Below are 14,849 nucleotides of genomic sequence, written 5' to 3' on the forward strand. Positions count from 1 at the left end.
TTACTGAAGTGATTTTTATTTCTCTCTCCCTAGATACGTCATTAAATGACAACGGGCCTAGGACTCATTCATCTCTCACAGTCTCTGATAAGATCTTAAGCAAACGGAACCTGTTTCCCACAGAAACCGTCCAGCTGGAGCCTCCATCTTCAGCTAAGGTGCTACTGGAATGCAAGCACCCAGAGCACAGGCAAGCCCTCTCCTTGGACACAGAGGAACCTACAGACAAGCACTTCGTTTCCAAGACTTCCATCAGCCAGGACAGCAAAAATGACTCCACTGGATTTAAGATGAACAATGAGAGTCCCTACATACAACCTGTGAAACATCCCATTACTTGCAACGTTGCAAGTAAACCTGAGATCTCTCAGATCGGTGCCGACAAGATGGACATAGTGCCTCTGTACACTTATGAAAATAAAGCAGTTACCTTAAACAAGTCTGACCCAGATGGCTTAACCTTTGGAAATGGAAAGATCACTCAAAGCAGAAAGAAATACAGCAGTATCAAAAATATGAAAAAGGACCGGGTTTCAGTCCTGCAGAACTGCAGGAGTTTCTCTCTGTGTTACTCCCAGATGAGGAAAAACTGCTCCACCAAGGTAGAGACAGAGCTCAGCCCAAAGGACGGGAAAAGTACACTGGCAAGAGGCGTCAACTCGAGCCAGAGCCCAGCAGATGAGGAAGATGCCATAGCCCCAGGGGAGGATGAAATGGAAAAAAGCAGTGAGGCAGGAGATGTAGGGGAGCTTAAGATCAGGTATGAGGACTATCAGGAGAACAAGACAGAGAGAACAATAATGGGCCAACAGGAGGCACACTACAAGTTCTTCCCCAGTGTGATACTTTCCAACTGCCTCAACCGGCCTGCCAAAAAGTGTCTGAGCAGCAAGCTGGCCGATAGTGGCGGTAAACTTCAGCAAGAGCATCGAAGGTCCAGGATGAAGCTAGGTAAGAGAAAGACTGCAGCGACAAGCCAGAAGTTCAAGATGTCTGGTGCAGAAAATGTATGTTATGAGATTCAGGACAATCAAACAGCCAACCTGTCAATAAAGCCTCTTACCGAAAAGGGCGAGGAAGTCTTGGAAAACCTTCCAGTAGGACCTTCCGAGCCACTGAGTGAGAGATCTGCTGAAGCTTCTGTTGAATATAGGCTTGCTCCACCAGCTAAATCCACTGCACTAGCACAGTGCTGTCAACCAAAACTCTCAGGTGCCCCAGGCAGTAAGTACACATTAAGAGCGAAACGCAAGATGAGCTATGATAGTGAGGATGGGGAGTCATCTGCAAGTTTCCACCACATCAAGTCAGGACTTGCCACGAGAGACAGTCTCAGAGAAGCCTATCTGCTAGGGAACCATGAATACAAGTATCAAAAGCGCCGGAGAATCTCAAAAAAGGAGCCACCGATCATCATCAAATACATCATCATCAATAGGTTCAAAGGTCAGAAGAATATGCTTGTTAAATTAGCCAAAGTGAACGCGGAAGAGCAGAGGGTAATTTTGACCCCAGAGAGGCTGGAGGAGTATAGAAGGTTAGCGCCACTCAAGCAATTCTGGCCCAAGGTTCCAGAGTCTACTGCGGTCAAATATCCTCTGTGTGAGCCAAAGGCAAAGAAATACCCCAAACGCAAAACTAAGATTAACGCCACACCAAAAAAACCCAATACCCCGCAAAAATTAAAAGGCAAGGGTTTTAGGATAAAAAGAACTCGAGGCAGAAATAAGTCATTGACTCTACCTACCTTGCCTCCTCCATCACCATTTTACAACGAGTATGCCGATGATTGCTTCACTGAGTACACTGACGTCATGGTGGAATTAGGCTACCTCTCAGAAAGAGCCTCCAGCCCTACAGATTCTTCACCTCCTCGTTGTTGGTCACCTAGTGAGCCTCAGACAGACGCTTCTAATAGTAATTTGCTAAACCCTTTGAATGACCCCTGTCTTAACTTGTGTCAGGAACCCGCCGCAGAGGTTCTCGGTAGGGGAGTCCGAAACAGAGCTCGTGCCAGTAAGGTGACCTCTAGCAGCCCGAGAAGGAGACGGGGCAAGGCTGCAAAAAAGCCTGTGGAAGAGGAGCCCATTAAAAAGCAGAGCACAAGAAGCAGAAGAACCCCGAGGAGAAAAAAGAAAGAGGCGGAGAACACGCAAGACACGAACCACAGCCCGAGTACAGTAGCTCCAAAAAAGACCAGGAAGCCTCGGAAGAAGAAGCAAAAAGAGCAATCCAATGAGTCGCTCCTGAGTGAGCAGTCCAGTGGCTCACAAGTGCTGTTCCAAGAGGAAGACTTGCCTCCTACAGCGGCTTCATCTGGGGATCTTCCTTCTTTTCAGGTGCCCATGTCCAAGAAAGAAAGCACAGATGATGTTTGTTCACAGTATGTTGCCAGTTCCTGTACTCAACCCTTGACATCCAACATTGAATTAAAGTCTGAGACCTGTGAGACTTCAATCTCTGAAGCAACATCTTGTGAGCAACTAGGAGTCACTCCTCAGGGAATTGATGCAGGCACTGATAATGATCCCAATGTAGCATCTGTGAGTTCGCAGGAGATGTTGAATCCATCAGAAGATGTGAAGTTGCAAGATCGTTGCTCATCAGGTGCTAGCATTGGCCTTCCATGTTCCGTCATCACATACAATAGATCGAACTCAAATTCTCAAAGTTCAAAATGTATTTCAGCGGACGTGTGCAGTTCCACAAAACCCTCTGAAATCAAAACAGAGATTGAAAGTGATGTTCCTTTGAGCTTTGAAGAAACCCAAAAGTCCTTAAATTCAGAAGGGAAAATGCCACGTAAGACTAAACGACGTGCATCAAAGAAGAAGGAAAAAGCAACAGCTGATTTAATGCCTCCTAAAACCAAGCTTGCGTCTAGATGCAAGTCAGGTGGTACTGAAGAAATTGCCAAAGAAGCAACTCCCAGGAATGGAGAAAGACTTTCTATTCCAGAAATGCCCTCTGGTCTTGCTGTTCTAAAAGAGCTCCTGCAAAAAAGGCAACAGAAAATGCTAGGGGAAGGGACGGAGTGTGAAGTCCGTCCTGCTACGAGTGACCCAGCAGACAAGGTTCCAAAAGCCAAAAAAGCCCCCTCTTCCACCCCGCGGAAGCCTAGAGTCCCCAAGACGCAAATTCCCAAGGAAAAGAAACCTAGGAGTCGGAAAGGTAAAAATGCAGTGCAGGAGGAGCCTTTGAAAACAGAGCCTCACTTATCAGATGACAGCCCGGCCTTCCTGTCAGACCCTGGCTTTGACAGCTGTTATTCTTTTGAAGATAGCTTGTCTCCTGAACTCCCACACAACTACAACTTCGACATCAACTCCATAGGCCAAACAGAGTTCTGCAGCCTTTACATGGGGAACCAGTTTGTGTTGGCCGACAAGAACCTGCCCCAGAAGTTCCTTAGTGACGTAACCCAGGAGCCCATGCCTGCAGTGGCCCTGGGCTTAGAGAAGATGCCTGAGAAGGGCTCGGGTTTGGGGGAGGAGCTGCAGTGTGGTTTGGAATGGCACAAGATGGGGCCGCTCAGCCCTGACCTCTTTGACAAATCTGCAGAGAACAAGGAGGGCCTCCCAACTCACTTGTCAGCATCTTTACTGGATTCCGATAGTGGCCAGGAGCTGCCTGCCGCCAGAATTATGAAAAACAGGGATTGGGGACCCAATGGCAAAGCACATGGCCTGAGCCACTTTCAGGGCTTCCACTGTGAGAGGAGAGACTTGCTGCTTGCCTTTGACCCCTTATTGCCGCTCTCATTAAGCTCAAAAACCTTTGCAGATATTCTTGGATCTCCAGTTGGGGATCTACTGGAAGGGAATGACGCCTTAACGACGACAACACCTAGCAGTTCTCCAAGGTCAGTCAGCTCACTGTCGCATGTTAAGATGGGCAGTCAGGCTTTGAGAGGCACGGGAGGCGCCCACATTCTGAAGCCTCTCATGTCTCCTCCGAACCGGGATGAGATATTGACCACCCTGTTGGACCTGGATCTCTCGGAAGCGACATACCAGGAGCCTTACTGCAGTGATCCATCCGATGCCCCAGGAAAAGCCAGGTACAGTACTATCAGTGTCAACCAACATACACTAAACATCATGTATTGACAGTTAAGTGATGGAGGAAAAAGTTGCATAGAATGATTGTAACTTTAGGCAAGTTAGTTTCACTGTAGAAGTTTATTTGCAAACTTTAGTCACTTTTACTCACTGTCTTCACCTTATATTTTGTTTAAATTTTTAGATTTTTAGAAAAATGTTTTTGTGCCTTCAGGGAAATTGGTGGGCGGAAGCTGACAGTTGAGACCAGACTAACAAGAGAGCTGTCAGAGTTCAATGGGGAGTTTTCCCAAGAGGGTCTGCAGTTTTGGAAGACTGCCTTCTTCGCCATGACGCATCCCGGATCACCGTCAACACATGGACCCGACGCTACGGAGTGCACCCGGACCCGGGCCGACCTCAGCCCTGGCTCAGCTGGGGATCAGAAGGTGGTGCTGCTACCCTGTAGGACTGCACCTAGTCGGGACCGGGTGCAGCTCTGGCTGCAGAGCAGGAGGGAATTCCAGCACATTCACAGGGAGAACAGAAAGACCGCTCTAGAAGACCTGGCTGTGTCACATCGAGATCAGAATGAGCGCATAAGCAGGATCGCAGATTGTGTGGAAGAGTGTAAAGAACAGTCAACTATGATCCAGGAAGATAAGTCTGAAAAAGCCACCAGCCCACAGCCCCTGAAGAAAAGGGGGATGAACCTGTGCCTCAAAATTTCTCCTTTAGAAGTAAAATCTCATCACACTCCTAAGAAACATGGCATTGGTGCTAGGGCAAGGGACGGCGCAGTGAAGGAGGAAGAGGATGACCAGTATTCTGGTCAATCCAGTTCTCCAGACGTGCCAGACCTGCCACCCTGGCAGAAATCAGCGTGGCCCTGCTCAGCTGCTGCAGAGTCCGTAGAGGAGTTGGAGAAGAAAGGGTTGATGCCAGAGCTGTTGCTGCAGAGGCTCACTGGTTCTGGTGACCCACTCTACATATCACCTGAAAGTAGGCGGGACATATTGCCTTGCCCCTCCCCCTTCTCCCTCACGGCCCAGGGTGGGGAGACGGTCAGCCCCATCCTGCTCCACAGTACACCAGTTATTCAGAGACGGAGAAGCAAAGGTGACTCCGAGCCCATCTGCAGCACTCCTGTGATTGAAGGTAATGGGTTTTTCCTTATGTTTTGAGAAAGTCATTCTAAGTGTTGTAGCTCCAAAAGTAAGTTTTATCACATTTTTTCCACAAAGTGTCAATTTTTATGGCTATCATTAAAGACTTCATAATTGGCTAATGAAGCTCTCTTTGAAATCTTAATCTGTCACAGTAATTTTTTAATAAAATTTAATTGGAAGAAATCCCCATGTAATTGTTTTTTCTCCTTGGAATGGTGCAGTGGTTCTGCTTCCTTCAAGCCCCAATCCCCATTCTCTCTCCCTTCTTTGGATTTTGACTTGAGTTATTTTTTGAATTTTTTTTTGGTCTGACCTCAGATACAGAATCGAGATCTCAGAGACTTCAGCAGCGGAGAGTCGGGGCAGCAAGCACGCTGAGGAGAACGCTCCTCACCACTCACATGAAGGTCAGGCCCATAGATGCTGCTCCTTCTGTTATGTCCGTCACTTAACAACTCGAGGAGATGTTCCCTCATAGTCGCTTCCATCGTAAATTTAAAATGCCAGCACTGCGACATTATAGGGTCACGTTTTCAGACTCACAAGGTTTCTTAACCACGTTATTCTATAACATTTATTTATTGATCTTCTGTTGTCTGGAAAGTTTTAAAGTGAAATATTGGTCATTAACAGGTGTTCCCTGAGGTGTGGCTTAAGTCTTCCGCATTCTTTTGTATAACCTAACAAGCCCTCGATTTTTTTGTTTTGCCTTGTTTTCTCCTGCTTAATCAGAACCAGCTCACCGCTTTGAACATTCCAAAGGCAGACAGCTCAGAGATTGAAGGTCCATCCATCAGCAACTCCTATGGATTCCGAGTCAGCATGCAGAACCTGCAAGATGCCAAAGCGCTCCACGAGGTACCGTCCCGTGTCCTTAGCCTATGGGACATGTGATTGGAAGGCATGTGACCACCTGTCCCACCCTCCCTTAAAGGTGCAGTACCTGACCCTGATGTGCATGGAACTCCATGCTCGCACTCGCCGGGACCTGGAGCCTGACCCAGAGTTCGACCCGATATGTGCCTTATTCTACTGCCTGAACTGTGACGCACCCCTGCCCAGTTCCGACAGGACCCAGCTGGTTGGTGCTATAGTGGTGGACAAGGACAGCGGCAGTTGGGATCAAGGTGACAAGGAAGTGCCATAACTACTACACATAGTGACTACTAAATGATGCTGGGAAGGAGTTCTCTGTGACAGGGCACGCCCTTGGAAACTGCATTTTATCTGCTTTTGTGTATTATATTCCCTTGATGGGGAATACAGATGGTTTCTCATTAGTGCCATAACTGAAAAAGTATTTGATGACTCGTCTTGAAACTATGCAGGCACATTGTTTGACTGAATGTGAAAGTGATCAGACAAAATCAAAGTCCCTCATAGGGGTAACAAAGGGAAACGTAATCACAGACACTCCTCACATTAGGATGATAACAGAAAACAGTCCAAGGAATACAATGCTATTGCTCAAACAGCATCTTGATTAGTTTGAGTTAACTCAGTAGGTACAAGGAAGCTGACTAGGTCTGTGTTCCACCTCCAGGTACCAGAAGCACAGCACCTCTACTGGTGAGATCAGGGGTTTCCAACCTGCAGGTTACTTACACCGTTGATGAGAAGGGGCTCTTCCAGGAAGTCGTTGACATCATGAGACGGTACAATACTCTGTGTGAATCTTTTCTTTAATACAGAACAGAGCATAAAACCCAGAATTTCATTAGTTGTCAAGTTTTTGTGAAACTTCAAATCTAGTGCTGGCATTGAGTCCAATTTTTAGTTGCATATTTCTAAAGGATCTGAAGTGACTTCAGTAAGAGCTAAACAGAGCGACTCATAATAGCCTTTAAACAGTCAAGTACTACCCTGGAAGCAGCAGACAGTTTGTGCTAATATCTGAAACATGCTTCTAATTATTAAATTGTCATGTGAAATTCTGCAGCTCGCGTTAACAGTGCCCTCTTGTGGTAGGTTTGACCCAGACATCCTGCTGGGGTATGAGGTGCAGATGCGCTCTTGGGGATACCTCTTGCAGCGGGCAGCGGCCATAGGGGTGGACCTGTGCCAGCAGCTGTCACGAGTGCCGGGTAAGATCAGCGGGAGTGGTGGGCATCTACATCGAGGGCATCACATTTCATCTGGAGTTTGTTTCATGATGGTGATGTTGTCCCAAAAACAGAAACACTGGTTAAGTGGAAGCTATGGGGCTCTCTGTGGTTTCCCGGGTGCGTGTGTTTGTTTGTGTGTGTGTGTGTGTGTGTGTGTGTGTATCAACCACGTTATGCTACATGCCAGCCACGATTCTCAGATGTTTTTATGGTGGCGGGGGGCATTATCAGCACCACAATTTAAACAGAAGTGCTAGCCTTATCAGTAGCCAATCATATGTGGCGAGCGAAGGGAGGGGGCACCCTGGGGACCAGTCAGCTTTCAACTGGGGCTTGTGCGCCTGTGGTCCAGCCCCAGTTGGTCCCAGGCCTAGGGCCTACACGCCCCACATTGGCTCATTTTCTCTGGCCTATATATGTTGACATAATTGAAGCCCGGTGACAATGCAAATGTACAGTTTACAAAGAGCCGTGACCCTGTCCAGGATTATGGATGTGCCGAGTTCTGCAGCTCAAAGTCAGAGTGATAACTTGCTGTGACATCAAGTGGGCTGATTTCAGTTAGTTTGCATCAAAAGGACAGGTGGCAGTGTGAGACGGAAGCTGTGATGATTCCGGGCCGGGAAGTGCCGTCTCATGCTGTCAGCGTTCCCTGCCCCCTGGTTCTGTAATGGGCATCTGTCTGCTGACAGGTGACTCAAAAGAGAACCGCTTCTCCGCCGAGCGGGACGAGTACGGCTCTGACACCATGTCCGAGATCCACTTGATCGGCCGCATCACCATCAACCTGTGGCGGGTAATGAAGACAGAGGTAGGCGCCTTTGTGCTCCCTGGCATTTTGCCAAACAAAACTCCAGTTGTGCTGATCTTTCTATGTTGGTGTTTCCCAATCTGGTCCTTGGGGACCTGTAGACGGTCCACGTTTTTGCTCCTACCGGGATCAGGGAGGGAGCAAAAATGTGGACTGTCTGGTAGGGAGCAAAAACTTGCACCAGTGGTGGGTCCCAGAAGACCGGCTTGGGAAACACTGTGAGTTTATGTGAGTGAGTCTTGCTGCCTGGCTTTTCAGGTGACCTTGAACAGCTACAGCTTTGAGAGTGTGGCGTTCCACGTCCTGCACCAGCGCTTCCCCCTGTTCAGCGCCCGCACCCTCTCCGACTGGTTCGACCACCACACTGACCTATACAGGTCTGTTCTGGCCTCCTGGCCATTTCATTACTGGTGCCCAATATAGCGTCAGTTTACTGGGGGGGGGGGGGGGGGTCTAAAAGTCAAAGAAAATGAATGACAGCACTATTTAGTGTACGTTTATTTGGGTGGGGGGCCACATTCTCGATGACTGTGGCCCCCCACAAGACAGCCCTAGTGGCACCCCCTGCAATAAAATCCATGCATGTTTTTTCCTCATACAAGGTTGACACAAAAATACATTTTGCTGTATTTTATCATTTTTTTTTTTTTTCTAATTTTTAAGTTGCTGTTTGACTTTGGTTTCCCCAACATTTTGGCTGTTTCACGCATACAAACACACGCACATGCGTGTGCACGCACACGCCAGTTATTCATGGCATATCCTGGCTTGGCCTTGCAGATGGAAGGTGGTGGATCACTACGTAAGCCGGGTGTGTGCCACCATGCAGCTCTTACAGCAGCGTGACATCATCGGCAGGACCAGCGAGCTGGCCAGGGTGTTCGGGATCCAGTTCTACCACGTGCTGACCAGAGGATCTCAGGTTCGAACCGCCCCTGATCACTGGCGCCACACCACCTCGCCTACAGCTGCTGCACAACACTGCAGCGTGTGCACCGAGACTGCAGAGCCAGTTCTGCTTTAACCAACACAAAGCTTCCTCCCAAACTGGCTTTGCAGTTTGTGTTTCTCCTCATTGCAGAATGCAGATTGTATTTTAGTCTTCATCCAGGATCCAGCTATTGTAAAGAACATAACTTTTTCACTCTAAATGTGAAAAATATAATCGTGGCAATTTTCGGTAATTCGAAAGAAATCACGGCGCCTTTCATACTTTCAAGTACACCTTCACGTTATTATTATTTTTTTTGCAAAGTGGAAGTTACTTTCTAGTGAAATTGGCCCATTATTCTTTAACTGGGCCATTGTTGTAACAAAGGCCTGTGTGTGTCCAGGCGACAGGAGTCAGATTTGAGTGGCACTTTGTGGAAGCTTGTTAATTGTGTACTTGGGTGTGCTGTGGTTGATTTCCTCTCCCTTCCAGAGGACGAAATCGGCATGTCAGGCGTTTATCAGTGATCTGTTTTTCTGAGTACTCAAGGCACGAATCGCATCCTAAGTTGCCGTAAGCTTCGTGCCATAGCTGTTGTGAGCAATACATTTCCACACCATATATAGATATGTGCTGGTGTTGGCTCGCTGTCCGGCCCACAATGCACTTACCATGGACACTTTCATAGCAAAGTTCTGGAACCTGGTTCCTTTTTTATCAGTTTCTGGGCTGTTTTGACCGGACACTTCTGAAAGCTCGCTGTCAGACCTGGGACCTTTATACGAAGTAAACCTGGAGTTCAATTTACTTGTTGGTTACGTGGGAGCTTGGTTGCGATTAAAACAGGACACAGCCTTTTACTTATATTTTATTAATATAATTTGTGAATTTTTTATATTTCATTATTAAAACTGGCCAACAGATTGATCTTTCATATTTCACAGAATAAAAAACAGTGTAACATTATTACACTAATAACTGCTGGCAAGTTACCTGTACCGGAGATAGACAGACATATGTATTGGTTATTGATTGGATTTTCAGATGCAGAAATATGGAGATGCAAGTTAAATGGTATTTGTTAATGCAAATTTGTAATTTGTTGGGACTGGGGTGCAAAAATAATTCCATCCGCTCATTTTTTGCTCCCCTACTTCTGTCTTTTCCTGCACCTCTGCATAACTTCCAACTTAGCGCTCGTGCTTGTGGTCAACCGGTCCGCAAGTTCATCGATGTGTGTGTCTCCCCGGCAGTTTGTGGTTGAACAAAAAGTACCTAGTACCTGGAGTAGGGACTAAAGAAAGGTTCCAGAACTGTCTTTGAGGAACTATAGTCAGGCTGAGTTCCTGTGATGGAAACATCAGAGAAGTTCCTGCTTAGGGGAAAGGATTCTGGTTTGTGAAAATGGTTCCTCTGGTGTGAAAACCCTCATCAGTCCTGACCTGTACGTTGCTTTGGAGAAAGACTGTATGATGACTGATCTCCTCCAGCGTACCGCAGGGTTGAACCCGAGTGATGTGGCATCACGGTTCTACAAGGATAGGTCGTGCTCCCGCCTTAGCGCCCCCTTGTGGCAGGGGTTGATGATAACCACACTGATGGACTTTCACATTGGGAATGTATGTTCAGTGAATATCAGAGCCGCTTCCCAGACCACCCTTTCCACGTTTTCCTGTGTTGGTGCAGAGTCGGCATATTTAATAACTATTTGCACGAGCGGTTAAGTCCTTCCTCTTTTGTATTCTCCGAGAGCATTACCACATCTTCACGCTGAAGCTGACAGGTCAGAGGCGTCAAAGCTCTTTTAAGACATTCTTTGATTACTGTTGTAGTTTGGGAAAGCCGTTAAAATGTCCGTCTCCTTACTCGCTGTGTCGGTCGTCGGATTAAAAGCTTCCTGTCGGCGTTTGCTGGAGTTGTAAGTGATATGGAAATGAATTTAATTACCACAGCATACAAGACAGGTGTGAATTAATTTTGTTTTTAATTACAGAAAGCATTTATGGCTGAGAGAGTCTGTAGTACACCTGAGTGCGCTGGTTTGTGTTTCCGACACACGATAATGAAACCCTGCGGCCAGACTTTTCGGTTTCTGTCATCGGTGACGTGAAAACACTGTTAGTGATGCTCCAGCATGAGTTGTTTCCAGAGCCCTTCATTTCAGCAGTGCAGTGGGATTTGTGCAGGCTGGGGGATTTAAGAAATATATTGTTTTTGAGTAGCTGGTATGCTGGTACTCTGCTGCCATAAATGAAGAAAGCGACAATATGATTTTAATTCCTTCTTTAGATCTGCTCTTTGGGTGGATTTAATGAGATAAGCTGGCGGTGATTTCATTACAGGAGGAACTGTAAAAAATAAAAATACATAATCCAGGGAGAGGCTATGCATTTTAAGTAGATGTGCCAGTATTCGTGCCCTTGGCGAAGATTTTTATTAATCGTGCCTGAATGGACTGGTGAGGTGCATGGTTTATGGGATTCTAGCGTTCGTCTTGCAGAAGTCTGTCTTGACAGTGGTTCTGACCCCTTATTATTTTCTGTTTGGAGTCATGCTGATTTTGGTACCTGTGTGTCACTTGGGGATCGTGAAATCCATGATGATATGGGACTGCCGTGCATAGCAGACACTTTCCAGACTATGTACTTTTGGTTCATTTAGCACACCTGGGTGTGAGATTATCGGCTATCCTTTGAGCTGTTTGAATTACATTGAACTGTGTTAGAATGTCAGCCAAGCATATCGAACTGAAATTTGTGTACCGTGTGCATCAGGATACCTTTGTGTTTAACCTCTTAATTTCCCCCCCCGCCAGTACCGGGTGGAGTCCATGATGCTCCGAATCGTCAAGCCCCTCAACTACATTGCAGTGTCCCCCAGCGTACAGCAGAGGGCCCAGCAAAGAGCCCCCCAGTGCATCCCCCTCATCATGGAGCCAGAATCCCGTTTCTACAGCAACTCTGTGGTAGTCCTGGATTTTCAGTCGCTCTACCCCTCCATCGTCATCGCCTACAACTACTGCTACTCCACCTGCCTGGGCCTCGTGGAGAGTCTGGGCACGTAAGGACGCTTCCCTCATCTTCATCTGCGCCCTCGCTGAGCTCCTGTTTGACCAAGGAGGAAGATCCTAAGTGTAGTGTTCGTTGTGTGGGTAAACATGGAGGGTGTTTGTGTGCACGTGAGACAGAGAGAGAGATGCCCTGAGATTGTGTAATGTCCAGTACCATTTTCAGATAAGCTCTGGATTACTCTCTAACGTTTTTATTTGTTGAATCAAGTAGTCAAGTCAAGTGCTGCTGTCATATCAGCACACAGTGAAATGAAATGACATCCCTCCTAAAGCGTGGTGCAATATTCATGACAGACAGTTGCTGTCCACCTGGACTTTGGGGACAGCTTGCAGACTAAGTTGGCCGTTTTGTGGTTAACTCACACAGGGCTGTCTTCGTCAAAGACTTATTAGGGAAAGCAATTGATTGGTCCTACGTTCTTCGCCTCGCAGCATGAAAGGCTTCAGTTAGTCCTCCCTTGCTTGTAAATCGGTTTATTCCAGTATGAGATGAGGAATTACGATCTGAAAAATGCCAGTATGCCCTTTGGTTGTCTGAGTGGAAGAAAATGTGTTCTCATCTGACATTTGACCAGATACCTTAGGGTGCTCAAAATGACTCGCCTACATGCTGGGTTCATGCAGTTAAATGTGGCTGGACACAGTTTGGGTTTGCAATGGCGACTTTCCGATGCGTTTTTGGAGAGTATGCTTGTCCATTTGTGGTGATTCCAAATGGTGAGAATATCACACCTGATCCACAGAACCGAGTGATGTTTGACATGTCCTGCAACCTGAAATTTGGCTATATAGAAAACGGTTGGGTGTCGGCTGCAGTTGGAGTCGTCGTCTTTGTAGTGGGTGCTTCTCTAGCAGCGGGGGCCCAGCCTTGTTCTCTGTCCGTTTCAGGCATGACGAGTATAAATTCGGCTGTACGTCTCTGAGATTTCCTCCTGACATCTTATCTCAGTTCCGCCATGACATCACCATCTCTCCGAACGGCGTTGCCTTCGTTAAGGTAAGCACGGCCTGGCATTGCCTGTGAGCTTATTCGAAAATATGTAACAAATAAATGAATTATTTTATTAACGACAGTCCTGAAATTTCCTGACACACCGTTAGACGTGTGGTGTTTCAGAGGTTATGTAACAGGTTAAACACGTGAAAAGCGTCTTCCAGAAATGGTCACACTTCATCGCCCCATCTGCTGCGTGTCCGACTTTGTTTTCTTCTCTGGACATAGCCATCGGTGCGTAAGGGTGTCTTACCCAGCATGCTGGAGGAGATCCTGAAGACCCGCATCATGGTCAAGCAGTCGATGAAGGCCTACAAGCACGACAAGGTGTTGATGCGCCTTCTGGATGCCCGGCAGCTGGGGCTGAAGCTTATCGCCAACGTCACCTTTGGCTACACGTCCGCCGGCTTCTCCGGCCGAATGCCCTGCGTGGAGGTGAGCACCTGGTGGCACCCTCAACCTCACCAATCATCTTAAGTCCTCTCTTACAGCCTTACCAATCATCTTCAGTCATCTCTTACAACCTCACCAATCATCTTAAATCCTCTCTTACAACCTCACCAATCATCTTCAGTCATTTGTTACATTGAGGCTGTTGGCAGGTCTCTCAACACCCCATATAGGGACACTTGTCCAGGATGTTCTAGAAGCTGCTTGGGTCTTAGAAGCAATTACCCTTAAGCTCTCCTCTCAAACAGTGGATGACATAATTCAAGTTTCTAATTTGATCAGGATCCCTCATGTGTCCGTTTTTGTCTTTGACCAGGTAGGCTTGTGTGGTATCATGGTTACTCGCTATACTGCGGTATATTTGCCGTTTGTATACCGCAATAAAACGTTTGATACCACCCCCGTCGCACCCATCGCTAAGACTCCTGTAAGAACGATGGTGGTGTTTCATTCTGCCTGTGCTGTTAGGTTGGTGACAGCATCGTCCACAAAGCCAGGGAGACGCTGGAGAGGGCCATCAAGCTCGTCAACGACACTAAGAAGTGGGGGGCCCGCGTAGTGTACGGAGATACCGACAGGTGGGTCAGAGGTCGGCCCGGCCAAGCACCCAGCCGGTCCGGTCTGGTCCGGTCTGGCTCGGCTCGCACACCCTCTCCACTTGACGTTTCTGTCCCTCAGCATGTTCGTGCTGCTGAAAGGAGCCACCAAGGAGCAGGCCTTCAAGATCGGGAACGAGATCGCCGAAGCCGTCACCGCCACCAACCCTAAACCTGTCAAGCTGAAGTTCGAGAAGGTGGGGAGGGGATCAGTGATTAGTTCAGCCTTAAATTCGACCAGTGTATGGTTCTATAATTAAGCCTGAACCGTGAAATGGATTTTATTCACCGGCCCATCGCTGTGCGTGTCTCTCCCTCTGTGCGCGTCTCTCCCTCTGTGCGTGTCTCTCCCTCTGTGCGTGTCTCTCCCTCTGTGCGTGTCTCTCCCTCTGTGCGCGTCTCTCCCTCTGTGCGCGTCTCTCCCTCTGTGCGCGTCTCTCCCTCTGTGCGCATCTCTCCCTCTGTGCTCGTCTCTCCCTCTGTGCTCGTCTCTCCCTCTGTGCTCGTCTCTCCCCCTGCGTGTCTCTCCCCCTGCGTGTCTCTCCCTCTGTGCTCGTCTCTCCCCCTCTGCGTGTCTCTCCCCCTGCGTGTCTCTCCCCCTGCGTGTCTCTCCCCCTGCGTGTCTCTCCCCCTGCGTGTCTCTCCCTCTGTGCTCGTCTCTCCCCCTCTGCGTGTCTCTCCCC

The 14,849-nt window shown here is 47.9% G+C and overlaps 1 protein-coding gene across 1 annotated transcript in view; it reads left to right on the forward strand.

Moving 5' to 3' along the window:
• rev3l (REV3 like, DNA directed polymerase zeta catalytic subunit) overlaps window positions 1-14,849 on the forward strand; it is a 39,639-nt gene that overhangs the window by 21,186 nt on the left and 3,604 nt on the right. The window contains exons 13-27 of the mRNA XM_023810167.2: window positions 34-4,060; window positions 4,276-5,198; window positions 5,528-5,616; window positions 5,942-6,067; window positions 6,144-6,336; window positions 6,753-6,864; window positions 7,178-7,293; window positions 8,007-8,125; window positions 8,384-8,502; window positions 8,906-9,047; window positions 11,872-12,116; window positions 13,015-13,123; window positions 13,349-13,555; window positions 14,039-14,148; window positions 14,249-14,363. Of these exons, the coding sequence (XP_023665935.2) occupies window positions 34-4,060; window positions 4,276-5,198; window positions 5,528-5,616; window positions 5,942-6,067; window positions 6,144-6,336; window positions 6,753-6,864; window positions 7,178-7,293; window positions 8,007-8,125; window positions 8,384-8,502; window positions 8,906-9,047; window positions 11,872-12,116; window positions 13,015-13,123; window positions 13,349-13,555; window positions 14,039-14,148; window positions 14,249-14,363 (6,752 nt within the window). The remainder of the gene's footprint in view (window positions 1-33; window positions 4,061-4,275; window positions 5,199-5,527; window positions 5,617-5,941; window positions 6,068-6,143; window positions 6,337-6,752; window positions 6,865-7,177; window positions 7,294-8,006; window positions 8,126-8,383; window positions 8,503-8,905; window positions 9,048-11,871; window positions 12,117-13,014; window positions 13,124-13,348; window positions 13,556-14,038; window positions 14,149-14,248; window positions 14,364-14,849) is intronic.

Source organism: Paramormyrops kingsleyae, chromosome 19, assembly GCF_048594095.1.
Source record: "Paramormyrops kingsleyae isolate MSU_618 chromosome 19, PKINGS_0.4, whole genome shotgun sequence".
Taxonomy (NCBI): Eukaryota; Metazoa; Chordata; class Actinopteri; order Osteoglossiformes; family Mormyridae; genus Paramormyrops; species Paramormyrops kingsleyae.